This window comes from Urocitellus parryii, chromosome 4, assembly GCF_045843805.1.
Source record: "Urocitellus parryii isolate mUroPar1 chromosome 4, mUroPar1.hap1, whole genome shotgun sequence".
Classification (NCBI taxonomy): domain Eukaryota; kingdom Metazoa; phylum Chordata; class Mammalia; order Rodentia; family Sciuridae; genus Urocitellus; species Urocitellus parryii.
Window position 1 is genome coordinate 211,146,313 of NC_135534.1, and position 18,867 is coordinate 211,165,179.

At 50.5% G+C, this 18,867-nt stretch overlaps 1 protein-coding gene across 12 annotated transcripts in view; it reads right to left on the reverse strand.

Moving 5' to 3' along the window:
- The window catches only part of Pnpla7 (patatin like domain 7, lysophospholipase), a 70,545-nt gene that overhangs the window by 14,863 nt on the left and 36,815 nt on the right, over window positions 1-18,867 (reverse strand). For 11 of the 12 annotated variants that reach the window (XR_013343464.1, XR_013343465.1, XR_013343466.1 and 8 more), the window contains 5 exons: window positions 15,473-15,542; window positions 9,560-9,709; window positions 2,464-2,527; window positions 1,894-2,062; window positions 392-574 (listed from right to left, as the gene is read on the reverse strand). Coding sequence is in view for 9 of the 12 variants with exons in the window: in XM_026415187.2 (XP_026270972.2) it covers window positions 392-574; window positions 1,894-2,062; window positions 2,464-2,527; window positions 9,560-9,709; window positions 15,473-15,542 (636 nt within the window). In the remaining 3 variants the exon portion in view is untranslated. The remainder of the gene's footprint in view (window positions 1-391; window positions 575-1,893; window positions 2,063-2,463; window positions 2,528-9,559; window positions 9,710-15,472; window positions 15,543-18,867) is intronic. The other variant, XM_077797191.1, reaches the window with a different exon arrangement.

The following is an 18,867-nucleotide window of genomic DNA, read 5'->3' on the forward strand; positions in this document are numbered from 1 at the left end:
CAGGGCTGACCAGACCTTCAAGACTTTTAGGAGCCTTGGCTGAATGTGAGACCCTCAGGTTCAGCCCTTGACTCCCTCAGGCCTAGCTTTTGGGTTAACTGGTACCCCCAGGCCCCTGATGGCCTCTCTGTGCTGTGCCTCCACCATGCTGGACTTCCCCATATCTGCACAGCACCATAAAATGGCCCAAGGATCCAAGGTCAAGCAAACACCAACTCAGAGCCAGAGTCCAGGAGCAAAGGAGACAAACCTCCTAACAGAGCTCACAGCTCAGCCTCCAGACAGCATGGAGAGAAAGAGGGTCTAGACATTCAAGCACTGTGCAAACAGGAGGTCAGGGGAGACGGTGTGCAGGGGCTCAGGAACTTAATGGCAGCCCACCAGGCCTCACCAGCTTGGGCAAGCTCCTCCTAGAGAAGACTCGGCGTGGGCAGCAGAGGTGCAGGTGGCCGGAGCACCAGCTCCGCATGTTGAGCCACTCCACGGTGCGGGCTGGCCCTGGACCATCCTCCCTGTGCAGTAGGACCAGCTGCTTCTGGGCACGCACGGCTGTGCTTTCCAGCATCCGCTCCAGCTGGGGAGAGCAGGGCCCAGTCAGCCAACCCAGGCATGCCTGAGGACTGCGGGCAGGATGGAGCTGAGGGCGAGCACAGGGATGCCACCAACACCTGCACTGGAACCACATGGCCGCTGTCCCACATAGGGCAGGAGGGCTTTAGGAAGGGTCCAAGAGTGGCTCCCTGACTCTGTAACACCTGGGCTGTGACATGGCCTGTCCTGGGGCTGCTGAAGCTCTGACCACAGGGCCTGCCTAACCATGCATACTGAGTGGTCAGTGTGGCTGTGAGGAGCTGGGGGTACAAAAGCAGGTGCCTCTTCTCTACACTGCCCCACGAGTGCGAGTGCGCACGGCGCCCTCTGCAGTGATGTGTTTGGCAGCACTCACCCTTCCCAGAGAGCATCGCTCCCTGCAGAAAGGGAACAAACATCAGAGAGGAGGAATTTTTAGCTGTCCCAGGATTATACGGGCCAGGAAGAAACTTGAGATGAGCACAGAGCAGTGGAGCAGAGGGAGGAGGTGGGGACCTAACTCCAGGGGTGGAGAGGCTCTGCTTCACAACACAGCTGGAGCAGATGAACAGGCTGACAGTGCCTAGCATTGGGAAGGACCTGGAGCCCTGCAGACATGCACAAGGGAGACCTATGAAAGCAACCAGGGCAACAGACCAGTGACATCTGGGAAACCTGAAGATGTTCTTTGTGGTTAGCAGCTTATAGGCACCCTGAAGCACCCTGCACATGGCTGGTGGCTGTGAAATGACTCCACTGCCCACAGGCTGAGAATACATGTACAGATGGTATGGTGCTCACCAACAAAAAATAAGAGCCATAAAAATGAGTGGAACAACAGGGAAAAAGCGGGCTGGGGCTGGGGCTCAGAGGCAGAACACTTGCCTAGCATGCGTGAAGCACTGGGTTCAATCCTCAGCATCACATAAAAATTAACAAATAAAATAAAGTCATTTTGTTCATCTACAACTACAAAAAAAAATTAAAAAAAAAAACAACAAGGAAAAAGCTCATGGATCCCAAATATTGAGGAAAAGATATCTCAGAATTATCTGAAACAGGGTACTCCTCCTACCAGATCTTAAGCCTGTGGAGGAGGGTTTTATACACATAGTATTAAGAAAGTCAGGCTGACAGAGGATCCAACTCTGCCAGGGCCACTTGGTCAGGGCTTTGTGTTAAAACCCCCAGAGGATGTGAACACAGTAAAATGTCTCTAAAGCATGGGTTGCAGATAACTGGGTCCTTTCCTAAGTTCTTGAAATGTCTCAATCAAAGGAAAATAGAAGGAGAGTTCTGAGAAGGAACCCCCTAAGCGCTCACCTCACCCACGGTGGGCTCCTGCTCGCCCAGGCCCACAATGAGGATGCAGTCTGCCTGCCGGATGCAGCGCTGGGTCCAGGGTGTGAGCGTGCAGTCTGCCTGGTAGAGTACGATCCGGTGGATGTCCTCCTGCTGCCCCAGCCAGCTGGACAGCCGGTACTCGTGGAGGCTGAGCCAGAGGCAGGCACTTAGCCTCTGGGGACAGCTCCAGAGATCCTTGGCCCCTCTGTTAGCATGACCCCTCCCAAATGCAGAGCTAGCCCTCACGCCCCCTCCCTGCCCAGCATTCCCAGCCTGTCCCTTCTTGATGAGAATGAGCTGAGCAGAGGCTGTAGCAGGGCAGTGAATGGGTGGGGTGCAGAACTGGCCATAGGATAAGGAAAGGCCTGGTCCCCTGGTAGGCCCAATGGTGCCCAGTAGTGTGGTTGTGCAGGGAAGACACTGGGGCATGGGGATGCAGGACACAGGAGTAATAGGGTGCATGTCCGGATTGCCTGGATTGCTAAGAGGTGGAAGCAAAGGTCAGCAGCTGTCTCTATGTGGGCAAACAGATGCTGGGGGCTAGCGCACCTGTCTAGAGCAGCTGAGCCAAGGCGCTGTTTGATGTTGTCACTGGTCAGCAGCAATACTGGACCTAAGAATACAATCACCAATCACAGAAATCTGTCCTGGCAGCCACCTCTGAGGGGACTGGAGTGTTTGCTCCCTGAGGTCAGAGCTCCTGAAAGGCACTGCAGCCTCTCCCACCTCACTGTGAAGAAGTGCAGGTAGAAGCTGCCACTTCCTCTCACCCAGAGGAGACCAGGGGCAGGCTCCCAAGATGGGCAGTTCCTCCATCCCCTGCTGACACGCATGAGTCGAATCTCTGCATCCTTACAACTGTCCTTGCACACACACACATATGCTGGGCAGACAGAGCATGCCACAGCATAGTTCCAGATCAGCAGTGCTGCTCGCTCACCCACACACAGACACCATCTTCTCACATCTGTGTCTCTCAAGGTAGCACACTCTGGTTCAGGAGAAGAGCCCACAGAGCACACACTCACTCTGGAAGCTAACTCACTGCATTGTGGCTGTGACGAGGAGCACCTAGGCTAGGTGGAAAAGGACCCAGGAGCCTGATGCTGAGCAGGGAAAGCTGGAAGGACCTCATAGCATGTCCCTCTGATAGGGCACACTGAGCTATCATCATTCCAAACCAGCCTTTCCTCCAAGTGAGCAATCAAGATCTAAGTAGTGAGAGTGCTATGCATACATAAATATGCGTCCACACGTTCTGAGACAGGCTAAGTTGCCCAGACGGCCCTGCAAGTGATCCTCCCACCTCAGCCTCTCTGTAGCTAGGATAAGAGACATGTGTGCAGCACCTGGCAGCTCTTTCATATTTTAACCTGTATGTGTTTTTTTAGAGGAACACAGAGTAAGGTCCTTACAGCTGGGAGGGCCTCTGAGATATGGCTATCACTGCTCTGAGTTAACCTGTAGCAGTAGCCCCTCAGGTGGCTTAGGCAAGGGGCTATGGGTCCTTGAGGGGCCGCATGCCCTGGCTTGCAGGTTGGAGCCAGGAGCCCCAGTCAGGAGCCACAGTGGAACATCTCCTTTCCATCCCTACCAGGGTGCCAGGGTGCCATGGGGTGGTATTTTCTCAACCTGGATGGTAGTGCCAGGTAGGACCATACATCTTGGTGCCAGGAGGCCTCTCAGCACAAGACAGACAGGTTGTGTCTGGCTGCAGGGACAGAGGTGTAGTCCACAAGGACTCAGGCCAGGCCCCACTTGCCCTTGTGTATTTCCACTGTGGGTGGAGCCCCCACAGGCAGTGCTTTAGGCTCTCACAGCAGAGGCCTAAAGCACTGTGGCACCTGCTGACCTAGACTGTGCTGACTAACCCATTCCTGAGAGGGGCCGGTGACGTCCTGTTGTGTTCAGATGGAGGCAGAGTTCTCTCTCCTGGAGAGCCAAGTGTGGCCGTGTCCCTGCAGGGGGAGGCAGGCCCTGGCCTCTTGGAGTTCAGTCTTCTGAAAAGCAGAGGCTTGCCACCACCACGGTCTCCAGAGCAGTGCAGTGCCTGAAGCTGGAGCCGGCAGGCCTCTGCTCAAGTCTGCTCTGGCCTAGAGAGTACTGCCAGCTGGCTTACTTGCCAATCAGCCTCTTTCCCAAATTCTGGAAGCCATAGGAAAGGAAATGACATCTCAGCACAAGAAGAAAATACCTCTTGGACTGAAGTTTTAAAGCAGGAACAGCCAGGAAGCACGTGCCCCAAAGGTGGCCACACCACTTCAGTGAAAGGTGACACAGCCAGCAGGGCTGCATGAGGGTTCCAATTCAGCCCAACACTGCAGGACAATTCTCCAAGTGGCCTGGACCTCACCAGTTCTCCTCTTCCTCACTTGGGTTCTCAAGAATTCAGAGGGCATCGTAGGGGGGCAGCATCCTAAGACAGCTAGGGACATGTTAAAACAGCTGGGCTCTGTTTCTGTCCCTATAAACACGATGTCCTCCAACGATCTAGCCCAGTGAGTAGTCCTGTCTCCTGGGGTATGAGACCCAAGGAAGGTGGCTTTCCAGGGTCCCAAGCAGTTCTCAGCCTTGGCACCAGCTCACAATGAATGCTAGACTTCTGTTATCCCTGCTTCTACCTGCAAGTATAAACCAGCATGTGTGAGGGTCCCACCTCAGCCAACTCAGACCAGCTCGCAACCAGGGTGCAGGCAGCCTCTTCGCCATTGTCCCTAATGGAAACAGGAGTCTTACTTCTGCCTAATGCATAACCAAAATGAACCCCAGGCATATTGTAAACTTAAAAATAAAGGCTAAACAATGGAGTTTTTGGAGTATCTCATGATTTGAGGGCAGAATGACATTTCTTCAATAAAACACAAAAAGCAGTAACTATATAGGAAAAAATTGGTCTGAATTAGAATTAAGAATTTCTGTTTGGGGCTGGGATGTGGCTCAAGTGGTAGCGCGCTCGCCTGGCATGCGTGCGGCCCGGGTTCGATCCTCAGCACCACATACAAACAAAGATGTTGTGTCCGCCAAAAACTAAAAAATAAATAAATGAATATTTAAAAAAAACAATTTCTGTTTGTAGGGATTGGGGTTGTAGCTTAGTGGTACAGCGCTTGCCTGGCATGTGTGAGGCACTGGGTTCAATTCTCAGCATCACATATAAACAAATAAAATAAAGGTCCATTGACAACTAAGAAAAATAAAAATAAAAAATTTCTATTTATCAAAAGACACAATTGAAAGACTAAAAAGCAAGCCACACGTAGAAATAGACCCATGTAAATACAGTCAACAGATCTCTGACAAAATATCAAAGCCTGCACAGTGAGAACAGATGTGGTGCTGCAGTAGCAGCATGTGCAGGCACAGACCTCCCGCCCTTTCAGAAAGGAACGGAGGCAGACCACAGAGCCAACATCCAACACAGCACTAAGGTATAACCCATGAAGTCAGTAACAACAGCTGCAATTCTATAATGTAAAACTTCTGCTCTGCAAGGGTCAGAAAAGAGAATGAAAAGGAAAGACACAGATGGAAGAAAACATCTGCAAAGACATATCTAATAAAGGACTGTTATCTAAATACACGAGGATGTCTTACATCTCAATAATATGAAAATAGCTCTCTCACTCAAGATGGCCCACATTCCCACATTACCCTTGAATGTGTATTCCTTGCTTTCCCAAGTAAAATTACATGCCTCTACTAAGAAAGAAAACAACCAAATTAGCTAGGCGCAGTGGCACACACCTGTAATCCCATTGTCTTGGGAGGCTGAGACAGGAGGATCGCAAGTACAAAGCCAGCCTCAGCAAAAGTGAGGTTCGAAGCAACTCAATGAGACCCTGTCTCTAAATAAAATACAAAATAGGGCTGGGGATGTGGCTCAGTGGTTGAGTGCCCTGGAGTTCAATTCCCAGTACCAAAAGAAAACAACCAAATTAGAAAATGGGCCAGAGATGTGAAAGATACCTAACCTAGCGAATGTCAAAGTTTGGGTGTCCCCTAAAAGCTGCTGTGCTTATGCAGGAATGTTCACAGGTGAAACAACTGAGGCTGTGACAGCTGTAACCTCTTCACCCCTCCTAGTGTGAGTGGATTGACTGGGTGGGGTCTGGGCCGATGGGGTGTGTCCTAGAAGGATGTAGCCTCCCTGCAGCCCCCAGCCCCTGGCCCTTTCCCTCACCCACCCCCTGTAGCCTGGTTGCCACCAGCTGAACAGCTTTCCTTCACCACCACATCCTTCCACCAATAGATGCTATCTCACCCTGGGCCCAGAGCAGTGGAGTCAGCCATCTATGGACTGAGACCTCTGAAACATGAGTCAAAATAAACTTTTCCTCTTCTAAGTCATTCTTGTTGGCTCTTTTGGTCACAATGAAGCAAAACCTGACTAATACACCAGGTAGAACTACAGATGAAAAGTAAGCACATGAAAAACACCAATGTGGTGTGTCAGAGAGAAATGCAGGGACACAACCAGAGTGGCCCAGAACTAACCCTGGCACTCCACATGCTGGCGCAGACCTGCACTCTCTGCAGGGGGGATGCAAAGTAGCACAGCTACTCAGGAAAGACAGTTGGTTCTGCTTACAAAACAATGATCCAGCAGTCACACTTCTCAGTATTTACACCAAGGAGCTGAGAACATGCCCACACCAACCCTGTGCATGGGTGTCTACGGCAGCTTTATTCATAGTTGCAAAACCTAGAGGCAGCCGAGCTGCCCTTGAGAAGGTGAATGCATAAACAGGCAGTGGGACACCGATCACACCGAAGAGACGTGAACTATCAGGCCATCAAGACATAAGGCAACGTAAATGCATACCACTAGCCAAAAGGTGCCAAGAGGGTCACATGTGACCCACCTAAGAGGCGACACTGGGTGGACAGTGGAAAGACGAGTGGCTGCCAGGCTTTGGGGTAGGACGAATGAGTAGGCAAAGCACAGAGGGTGCATGGGGCAGTGAGCCCATCCCGAGGACATAGACACAACAATGGGGGCACACAGGATCTACCAAGTGCAAGCCCTATGTGGGCCATGTGCTCCGGACAGTGGTCACATGACAAGATCCAAGTCTATGGGGGTGCTGAAAGTGGGGCAGGCTGTGCCTTCCTCTTGATTGTGCTGTGAACCTAAAACTCATACAAAAACCAAACTCTATTTAAAAGGGATAGGAGTTCCATCCCCCATTCCACAGCCTCAATTACAAAATAAGCAAAAGGGACTGGGGTGCTGCTCAGTGGTAGTGTTTGCCTAACACAGCAGAGCCCTGGGCTCCACCCCTGGATCTGGGAAAGAAAGTAGAGAGAGGGAGGAAAGAGCAAGTAAGAAGAAAAGATGAACAGACACCTCACCAGAGAGGACACAGAGACAGCAAATAAGCACATAGGAAGTACTTAGCATCACTACCTGCCAGGGAGAAGCCACGCGCCTGGGAGAAGGGCTAAGATGAACAGCAGGGGCAACCTCAAGGCTGGCAAAGATGCAGATTCCTATCCCTGCTGATGGGATGCAGGATGGCGCAGCCATCTGGGCACACAATGGAAAATACTCAGGGTACCCCTCACACTCCTGGGCATTTATCCCGGAGAAAGGAAAGCTCACCTGCACACGCAAGCTGTTAGCAAGTGGTCCCAGTAGCTTTATTCAAAATACCCCTGAACTGGACACATCACCGCACAGCCTTCTATGGGATGGCTAAAGAAACTGGAGCATCCACACAATGGACAGTTCTCACAAGAGAAAGAAAGCTGATCTCAAAGGACACATGCTGAAGAGTTCCATTTTTATAACAAAACTTCAGAAAGGGAGGGCAGGGGAGGCCAGTGAGCAAGGTGACCAGAGAATGGGGGCAGCCTGAAGGGTCTCCTCAGTGACCAGCAGACTGGCACTGCTGCAGCACTCTGCAGAGACACGAATCCGACCATGGAGCTCACGAACGCCAGCCTCCCGGCCCTGGAGAGGCTCAGGTGCTGAGTTGAGGCCATGAGCAGAGGTGGGGCCTCTGGGAGGCGAAGGGATCTCAAGGGCTCCAAGCCCACAGGAGATGAGCACCGTGATGGGCTCACACTCCATGAGCTTGGGGAAGAGCTTTGCTATAGCGTGAGCTCTCCTCTGCTTTCTGGCCACCGCGGGGTGAGCGCTCTGCTCTCATGTGCTTCCTGACACGACCTTCTTTCTGCCTCACCACAGGCCCAGAAACAAAAGAGCCCAGTGATCATGCGCTGAGACCTCTATATCATGAACCAAAATAAATCTTTACTCTTTTAAGTTGATTTTATCAGATATTTTTCTCAGAGCGACAGAAACCTAACTATGCCATTATGTATGGTGTTACCACTGGGGGACGTTGGCAACAAGTATGTGGGATCTTACCGTACCATTTTGCCATTTCTTGTGAATCTATAATGATTGTAAAATAAAAGCTTTTTAAAAAAAGGAATGTGCTTTCCCGAAGCAACACATCCCATGTGCAACCTGAAGACAGTCTAGCTGCATTCTGAGCAACCTGACCAATCTACTGGAAATGACAGGACTTCCTACACACATCCACAACCCTTGTGAGGCAGAAATCAACACTATAAGACAAGGCAGTTCTTGTTTATGTGTTTAAATTCTTCATTTTGAAAAAAATAAAAATAATTTTTAAAAGTTCACTTTGAGAATAACTTTTATATATTAGATATTTAAAGTGGCATCTCATAGATGTTTCTGCTGGCATTTACTTAATGTGTTCTATAATTAAAGTCTGTACCAGGCAGACAGCATTTCTGCACAGTATTGAAATAGATACAATGTAATCACAGTATATTATTTTATGGTAATCAAACAATCCTGATGGGGTTTATTATTATATCTTCTTGCAGAGACAACCCTGTAACTTTCAGTTTAATCCCACCACAGATAATTGACTTCGTATCATTGTGGTCACCACGATCACATAAAAACTTAGAAGAAGCCAAGCATCATGGCCACTCCTGTAACCCCAGTGACCTGGGAGACACAGGCTCCAGGACTGCAAGCCTGAGGCCAGTGTCAGCAACTTAATTGAGTCCCTGTCTCAAAAAATAAAAAGGCTTGGGCATGGCTCCATGGTAGAAACTTGGCTAGCATGGCAAGGCCCTGGGTTCCATCCCCAGTACCAAAAAACAAACAAACAAAAAACAGTGCCAAGGAGAACACAACAACATGGAGTACCTTATAAATCTGGAAATTGCCAGGAGTTCTTGGAAATTTGCATTTTCCCTTTCTTGAGTCCCCAAATTCACCAGCTGTTAGGAATTTGCCTGTTTCTGAAGGACAATGGTTCCTGGATTCCATCCCAGGTATGACAGACCCCCAGTGCTGGCTGAAGAGTGGTAGATTTGTCCTGAGCAGCCAAGCTACCTGAGCCCAATCAAGGGCGTTTTCCACAGTCAGTCAGCTCCCTGCCACCCACCACAGTGTCTCCTCCCAGAGATGGGGGGTTGTGGGGGACAAGGAAGGCATCCTGGGGTCTGTGCTGAGGACTTCCATAGCATCCTACTGTCACATGCTCCTGTACCACTGTGCCTGCCCCGACCTGGGGAGCTGAGTTTTCAATGAAGGTCCCCTTGAGGTAGAGCCCTCCCCAGCTTGAGGTGGACCCCTCTCTCTGTATAAGCTTACCAATGGCACTGAGGGCATGCTGGAGCTCCAGTGCGAAGGTGGTAAGTGGCACGTCCTCAGACACGGGCATCGCAGCCACGGTGGACAGGTTGCCAGCTGGGCTACATATGTCCCACTTGCTGCCTGTTGTGTGGAGCCCAAGCTGGTGGCCTGTGGAGCAGAGTGCAGTGTCAGCCTAGGAGGCCGCAGCTGGGACAGCCTTAGTGTCTCCAAATGACACAGGCACCAGCCAGGACCAGGGTCTGCTCTGGGTCTTCCCAAGGACGATCAGCCCCTGGTTCAACACAAGGACTGATGTACTCCTGGCACTGGCTGAGGAAGGAGCCCACCCTGACCTCAAGGCTTGGAGATTCCGGGAACAGTAGGCTTTGGAAAAGAATAAATTCAGGCAGGTGTCCTGTTCTGCCAGAACAGGGGATTCAGCCTTTAGACGGGCTCCTGCTGGAACGTTCCACCCCTCACTCTAGAAGCAGCATGAGCCTGGAAGGTTAGCAGGCATGTTACCTTCCATCTGCACATAATTTCCAGAACCCCTACCTACCTGCTCTGCACCCTGTCATGCCCTCTTCCATGGCTCATCTCTCTCCTGACTCCACCAACACCTCCAGAATGTGCTCTTCTCTGACTGGCCCCTCAGCAGTACCACCCAGTTGGCCACAGTGCTTTCCCACTGCATGAAGGAAGGGGTGCTGTGCAGACTGTGAAGGCTCAATCCTCTGCCTGTTTCTGCTGTGAGGCTGCAAAGCCCAGAGCCATGTTCCCAGCAGCTCACAGGCGGCACCCAGCTTCTGCCAAGGAGCCATGCTCAGCAATGCTCAAGGTATGGAGGGTCGTCCACTCTCAGGCCACAGGGAGAGAAGAGCATTCCGGGGAGGCAGCCCAGTGCTGGGCAGTGTCAGCCACAGAGTTTGCTGGCCCCTGGGAAGAGACCCAAGCCCTGGAGCAGGCGTGTTAATCAGCTGTTCCAGCAGGGCATCCTCCCAGAGCACATACTAGAGGGCCCTGTAAGAAAGGATGGGAGACCCCAGCAGTGTGGGCTGCATCTGCTCCTCGCCTACAGGGCTCTGTCCTCAGACGGATGTGTTATAAGCCTATACAACTTTAGTGATAAACTGTGCAACATTGGACAAGAAAGTGAAGCAAAGCAAGGCTTTTCACACGTTTTCCTCTTGGATCTGCTCCTCCCTGTGGACCCAGCCTCATCCACACCTGCCATCTGACCACAGAGCTCAGCCTGACTTCTCCATGTACCTATAGGTCCAGCTCCTACCACAAAAACCCAAGCCCGGGAGGCCCCTCTGTGCAGCATGTCTCGGGTACCTGATGGTCTCCCTCTGAGGCCACACTTCCCACTGTGATGTCCCACCCTGTGAGGTTGTATCCTACCCACCTCCACCCCTCAGCTCGGTAGACAGGTCCCCCAGACAGCTGGCCACGACACACAGCCCCCACAAGGAGGCACTGGGTACTGAGACTATCCTAGAGTCTACACTGATGCTTCCAAATGCCAAGTGGAAAGTCGGCCATCCTCAGGATAAAAGAGATACCGGATAAGTGACTTTAAACATCCACTGAGCAGAAATGGAGAAGAGCCTCCACCCCAGGCTGGACCTTGCTCTCGGTCGTTCTCACAGACTCATTCAACATCAGCATTTCTCAGGGAAGCCCTTCCTTTCCTCCTTCCCAGGAACCTCAGATATCAGAACCCGCCCCCATTTTTGTATAGAACTGAAGGGGGCTCCAACATTAGCTTTGTGTAGCAGTTTCTTAGTCTTTAAGCAAGGTACTTGTCAAGTTCTGGCTCTGGCCCAAAGGGAGGTAAAACAGGCACACACTACCTGGCTGTCACAAGTGACCTGGCTACCTCCTGAGAGACTGGTCAACACTCAGCACCAGCAAACATCTGGTCCCAGCAGCTCACCACAGCCACCCCTGCCCTGAACCAGAGGTGGGAAAGGCAGAGAGGAACTCTTCAGACTGGCGTGTATAGTTCTGGCCATGCAGGCACCAGCTGCAGTCCTCCAGAGACTCTGAGAGCTTGGATGGTGCACATGGCTAGCAGCTTTTATGCTGGTTCTGTGAGCACAGGACAGGGCAGACAGAGCAGCACTGCAAGGCCTTGGGGTTGGCTAACATCAGACCACAGTCCAGAAAAGTGGGCCAGGACATGAGCTGCAGGTGCACAGTGTCATCTGCTGAAATGCAAGGTTTAAATGGGAACAAAGCACTCAAAACGCAGCAGGGCATGGTCCAGATCACCAGGTGTACCAAGAGCAGGGAAAACCTGGACTAGAACAAGAAAAGTGCACCAGCAGACAAAATAGCCACGTGTCTCAGATGCTGGAATCATGTGACAGGGACAAGAAGGCAGCTAGACCAGTGATCACCAGCACTCCACAAACAGATGGAAACCAGAGCCCTCCACACAGCCTCCAGCAGGGCAAGGAGACAGAGGAAAGAAGAAGGGACCCAGGGCAGACCAAAGGAACATTCTGCCAGACATCAAAGAGAGAGACCCAGGGGGTAATGACAAAAGCTCTGGCCTGGAAGTCCTTATGCTTTCAGAAGAAGAGAAAGATTCAAGGTTGAAAGAAGATTTTAAGAAATAAAGGCTAAAACCTTCCTAAATTTAGCATAAGTAAAAACCTACTAACTTAAGATGTGATAACCCCAATAGGATACACCCAAAGATATTCACGCCTAGACAGTTCAAAATCCAATTTATAAAAATTAAAGGCAAAAAAAAAAAATCTTGAACATGGATAGAAAGAATTAACACCTTACCTATTTGGGAACAATTTAAAGCCAGGTTGAGTGAGAACCAGAAAGTCTGACAGCATTTGGCTCAAATGTAAAATGGCTGGGGGGTGAAGGACAGGGGAGATGGGAGGGCAGGATGGACATTACAGGCAGGTAACATGGAGGGTAAAGATTCCCAGCCCCTTGACAGACAGCTGAGGGAGGGGCCCTGACCAACAGAGATAACTGCATACGTGCCAAAATGCACACCACCCAAGGGGACTCCCCTGCCATAAGAGAACAGAGGGAGGTGGGGACATTTCTTTAAACAGCCCAATAGGAGATAGTAAAACCTAGGTGACAACACCAGGAAGAGCGTGCACCCCACGGTACTTAGCCAATGAGGAACCAGGGGGGGGGGAACTTGCACTCTCTGGGATAAAGTGCTGGTTTTAAGTGTGTACCTGCTCCCCAGATACCCGATCTCACGAGACCATCAGTAAAGCCTGGCCTTTTGCTGTTCCTGTGTTCTGGAGTCCATGCTTTGGGCTTGGACAGGTGACCATGTTTCTCACAGTGTGGCTTATTTACAATGTTGGGGTGAGAAGTGTTTTAGATTTGGGACTTACTCAGGTTTGGGGACATTTGATGGACTACTGGTTGAGTACCCCTGATCTGAAAATCCAAAATATTCTAGAATTAGAGATCTTTTTAATGCTTCTTTAATTCTGAGTGTCATCACTCAAAGAACATGAGACAAAGTTTTTAAAGTGCTGAGTCAGTCACAGGGACCATCAAATCAGAATGCTACATCTAGCTAAACACCCCTTGAGATGAAGGTGAGGTAAGACAGCTGCACATGGATGGAAACAAAGAAAAGTCCTGACCATTCACTTGCTCCAAAAGAACTGCTAAGAGAAGCCCTTCCACAGGGGGAACTGCCCCTACAGACCCTCACCAGGGTGCAGGAGAGTAGCCAAGTATCACACACTGTTCCCTTTAGATTCAAAATGAGGTGTAATGAGTGAAAGCAAAAGTGAGCACTGGTTGAAGGGCTCTCGACGATGTAGAGGTAGTAAGACAACATAGTGTAACAGGAAAGTTAACGTGATCCAGACAGGGATGAGGTGCTCTGATTACACTTGGTGGAACAATGCTGGTAGTAATAGACAAGTCAACAGTGAGGTGAACATAGGTATTGTGATGCCTAGAGTGACCACTGAAACTATCATTGAAGAGCCAGGGACAAGTAAAAACTGGATGCTTAAAAGGGCCACGCTGGGTGTGATGGCACATGCCTGTGATCCTAGTGACTCAGGAGGCTAAAGCAGGAATCATGCCAGCTGAAGTCCAGCCTGGCAAATCAGTGAGATCATGTCTCAAAAAAAATTAATTAATCAAATTTAGTTAAACTAAAGGTGAGGTGCCAGGAGCTGCCACATAGGAAATGAGCACCCGTTAGCCCTGAGTGATGAGAGTGTGGAGATATGGCCAGCCAGCCCTGGGCTGTGTGGGTGTGAACTGTAGGCACTGAGTGTACAGGGTGGACGGAACCGACATGGCCCCTGTTTGGGGGAAGGCCTCTCTCTGGTCTCTTCACTCACCCTGCCATGATCTCCGCACAGCTCATGAGATGGGTGTGGCCTCCCCAGGTGTCAGTCAACCTGCTGACAGCAGACATCAGGAAGCTAGACTCAACCCCCTTGAAACCTGACCTCTTGCCTCATTTGAATGGCTTCTTCCCAATAAAAGGGTACGCATGCTCTCTTTCTCTCTCTCTCTAAGGACCCCCATGGTCAGAGAGCCATCACAGGACCCAAAGAAAAAGTTATTTCCCTGTCTCTGTGTGATTATTTAGTGCAGCCCAGTTCATGTGGAATGACCCTGAGTGTTTTAGTCATGGAACGCAACACAACAGTGAGGGATGGGGGGAATAGGAAAATTTACAAAATGGAAAAAATAAATACTGATAAAATAATTACATTAGCTATAAATGGTCAAAACACACAAACCAAAAGGTGAAGACCATAAGAAGGGATGACAAGAACAGGATCCAATGATGTGCTCCCTATGAGAAACTGACTTCAAACAGATTGGTCCCTCCCCAGCTGAACATGCCTCATGCCTCCCACATTCAGTCCAATGGAACCTCGGAGTGTGACTTTATTGGAAACAGAGCTTTAGAGATGTGATCAGATTAGGGTGAGGTCAGCCTGAAGTGGACCACACCATCACTCTTGCTGCCTCTGTGCAATATACCTTTCCACTGGCTTATCCCTTTCACACACTCAGAACTGTGCACAAGCCACAGCAGTGGTTCAAGACATAATCTCTGCCATCATGTAGCTCATGGGACAGTGCAGACAGAGCCCATGGACAAGACAGCTAAGAAAACTGGTGGAGAAGGAGGACTGAGAACAGCAGGCATTGATGGGGAGGTCAGGAGGTTGTGCTGAGCATTGGGCTCATGAATGCAGAGGGGTGTGCTCCAGGCAGGGGGCAGGGAGGTGAGGGCAGGCAGTTGAGGACCATGTGCCTGGTGTGCACAGAAGAGGGAGAAGCCCTGAGGCAAGTCTGTTGACCGAAGAAGAGCCAAAGGGCAACACCCCAGTTCTCAATGTCTAGAGTCCAGGGAAAGGGAACAGCCTCAGAAACCAGAGCCAACAGTGGCTCCTCAAAAAAGCACATGCTCAGAGATAGGAGAGGAAAATAAGCTGGAGTCCTTTCACCATCTTTCCATGCTTGGCATAGGACCGATAGCAGCCTCCAACTAGCCCACTCCCTGGAGCTTCACCCTGTTTCCTTTTTTTAAGGGGCTAACAAAAATAGGAGGAAGGTACATCCCAATTCTTTCCACACACAGTGGAGCTTCCCTTACTGCTGCCCACATTGAAACATATTTCAGCAAAATTTTCTGTCACTGCCAAAGCCTAAGCACACTAACTCTACCCACCCTCTTCAGTCACACTGGTGGGAGCTCTGCAGCCTTCCTGGAGGTTTGGGCAGCCCTGCAGTCTGTGTGGTCCAGAGGCCTTCCACCCTCCAGGCAGGGGTCCAGTGTGGGACTGTGTTTGGTGAGTGGGCTCTGCAGGGGCCTAAGGCTGCACAGGGCTGGGCTCTGAGGCAGGAAGGGCCCCTGAGGCAGGTCTCTAACACTGTGTGGGGCACACCCACCTGTCACAGATCCCTGCTGGAGGCTTCCCAGGATCTTCTCTCCCAAGAGATGAATCAACCGAGTCACCACCTAGGGGCACAGAAAGATGAGTAACCTCAAACAATATATTTTTAACAGTGAAAGCTGGCAACTAAAGACTGCACAGTGATGCTCGAATCAGGCCTCAGGCCCTTTCGAAAACTGCCACAGACTGGAAATCACCGTCAACCAGGGATGACCAGTGGCTCCCTTCTGCAGACCATTATCCTTCTAGTTGCCAGAGAAGCAGTTCACTCTGAGGACAGCCCTGGGAGCCAGGGGCAGCAGGTGAAAGAGGCATATCTCCTGTGATCCCAAGCCGGCTCTAGAACAGGCAGACACCCCAAAGCAGCTGCCCTGATCTCAGGGCAGGATGAGGATCGACTGCCAGGGCCTCCTGAACTGCAGGTTCATCTTGGTCAGGTGCAATCTCCTCCTGCATGCACGTCCCACTCCAGGGGGACAGCTGGGGATGTGGACATATATATGATGATGCCCAGTAATTACTACATTTTAGACACAATAGTTATTTGGGGGTTATATTAATATTAAAATTTTTTTTAATTTTTTTTTAAAAGAGAGAGTGAGAGAGGAGAGAGAGAGAGAGAGAGAGAGAGAGAGAGAGAGAGAGAGAGAGAATTTTTTAATATTTATTTTTTAGTTCTCGGCGGACACAACATCTTTGTTGGTATGTGGTGCTGAGGATCGAACCCGGGCCGCACGCATGCCAGGCGAGTGCGCTACCGCTTGAGCCACATCCCCAGCCCAATATTAAAATTTTTAATGTTGTAGACTAGTGTATTTAAGGACTGGATGTCAAAATATCTACAACTTTTCTGTAAGAATTAATTTTAAATTGACAAATGAAAATTATCACAATATATCATTTATTTATTTATTTATTGGTGCTGGGGATGGAACCCACAAATGCTCTACTGCTGAGTTACACCCCAGTCCTTTTTCTCTTGAGACAGAGTTTTGCTAAATTGCCAAGGCTGGGCTTGAATTTTCGATCCTTCTGCCTAGACCTCCAGAGCACTGGGATTACAGGATTCCTATTGTGGAGACAGGGGCAAAGGTCAGGCAGTCTGTGTAGGTAGTGAATGATAGGGATCAAGAGGGTGAGGACCATGTAAGTAATGAATGATGGGGGTCAAGAGGGTTATCAGAACAATGGGTTGCTCAGGGTTACCCTCCTTGACTGTGCTCCTCACCACTCTGGGCTGCTAACAATTAACCTCTGTGCTCCTGCTCCCAGTCATGTGTAGGGGAAGAAGAGAAGACAGTGATTAAAGGTGGGGGATTCTAGGGCCTATAAGAAAACAAGTAGCACCCCCTCCAGACTCTCATTCTCCAGAAGAGTCCATCTCTAGTGTCTACCACTTTCTTAAATAAAACTTGCTCTCTATCCTGGTCTCTCCCCAATTCGAGCAGCCACATGAAACATACACTCCTGGATGGTTTGGAAGCCAGTCCCAAGCAAAGCATTTCATGATACACAAATATTAATATCTGAATATGGTTCTCTAAAGCATAAGAGCCTTTAAAAACAACCATAAGTGTCACAATTAAAAATTGTCACAACAATAATTCAAAGTGAAAGCTGATTTTTAAAAAGATTATTTTTCTTTCTTTTCTTTTCTTTTTTTTTTTTTTTTTTTTGGTGCTGGGGATTGATCCCAGGGACTTGTGCATGCGAGGCAAGCACTCTGCCAACTGAGCTATATCCCCAGACCTTAAAAAAGATTATTTCTGTATCAGGTGACAAAGGCTCAAAACAGGCCAATAAGTGTGTGAACAGGTATCAGCATCTTCAGTTACTGGGAGATGCGAATCCATACCACAGTGAACACCCACTTTCCGCCCACATTGTGCTGATGTGGCATGGACAGCAAGGCTCGGGCCCCACCACACAGGCTGCAAAGCACACAGCAGCAGTGGAGAGCTGTCTGCAGTTCCCCAACACACACCTCCACTGTGACCCAGCAGTTCCTCAAGAGAAAGGGAGCATTGTCCCCACTGACTCTCACCACCACTGTGTGGGGCTGGGCTTAGCTCAAACTGGAAACATCCAACACCTCTCAGTTGAAGAAGGGACCAGTGGGGTGCACAGTGGAGAATCCATACAGAAGGCTGTGCTCTGTGCTAGGTCACATGCAGGAGATCCTGGGACGATTTTTGAGGGCGAGTGCAGGGGGCTGATGGAAGCACCTCACCAAGGGGCTTCCTGTGGTGGAAAGCTGAGGGCCCTTCCCCATGAACAAGACATAGCCCAAGGGGAGAACCCACCATTATGAATGGGATGCTGCTATAGACCAGGGAAGAGGCACTTGGGTTCTCAGGACTGCATGGACCCCTGCCAGCTTACACACTCTCAGGGGCTGCTGAGGCTCAGCTTGGCCACAGAAGACGAAGGCAACCCAGCAGTGTGCAGCCTAGGTGTGGGCAAGAGCTAAAAGCAGACAGCCATGGCCTACTGTGAGGAGCAGCAAGGCCAGAAGGCCAGAGACAAGGAGATGGGGAAGGCCATGGACCCACGGGAGTGGATGTGAGTATACTCAGGCCACCAGGGAGCAGTCACAGAGGAGTCAGCCAGTGGCCAAGGCAGCCTGCTGTCTCTGGCTTGGGACCCTAGTTGCGCATGGGGTACAATAGGGTTGCACGGCCATGCTGACAGGAGCCACCATCCAGGATAGCAGTGACCACCCTCTTCCGTGGATGGGCCATCAGTTCATCCTGACTGGCCAATGCTTACTCATCCTTAAATGGACAACTATAGTATCCCTGGTCATGGTTGCTGCCTGAGGCCCCTGGGGATTCAAGTCCAGGTCACTCTATAACCTACCATCTGGCAGGAGTACCAGTTGGGAATAGGGCAGACAGGACCCTCTGGTAAGCCCCAGGTGAGGGAGAGGCCCTGGCTTGGGCAGGTGGGGTGGCCTGGGGCGAGGCCCTGGGAAGTGGAGGGCCACACCCTCCCGGCCTTACCATTTGCTCTAGAATGGACACACTGACTTGGCACATACTTCACAGCTGGTTGAAGATCACAGATCTGAATGTAGCTTCTCAGTGGCCAGGCACCTAGTACTCCCTTGCTACTGCCTCTGGTCAACTCTGAATCTGAGGTCAGGTTCTCTCCATGTCTGATATCCTCATGACTCACATATAGGGAAGACAACCATATCAAGCAGCTATGACACCTTCCTGAGGTGCAGCGCAAGTGCCCTCACTATGCTGCAGGGCTGTGGGGCTGCAAACTCTACCTACCCTCTCCAAGCCCCACCCCACCTGCCCAAAGCTGCCTGGTGAGAGCCCCAGCCCCACAGACATGCTTTCCTATCACTTTCCTCATGCCATCCCACCTGCTGCTCCAGGT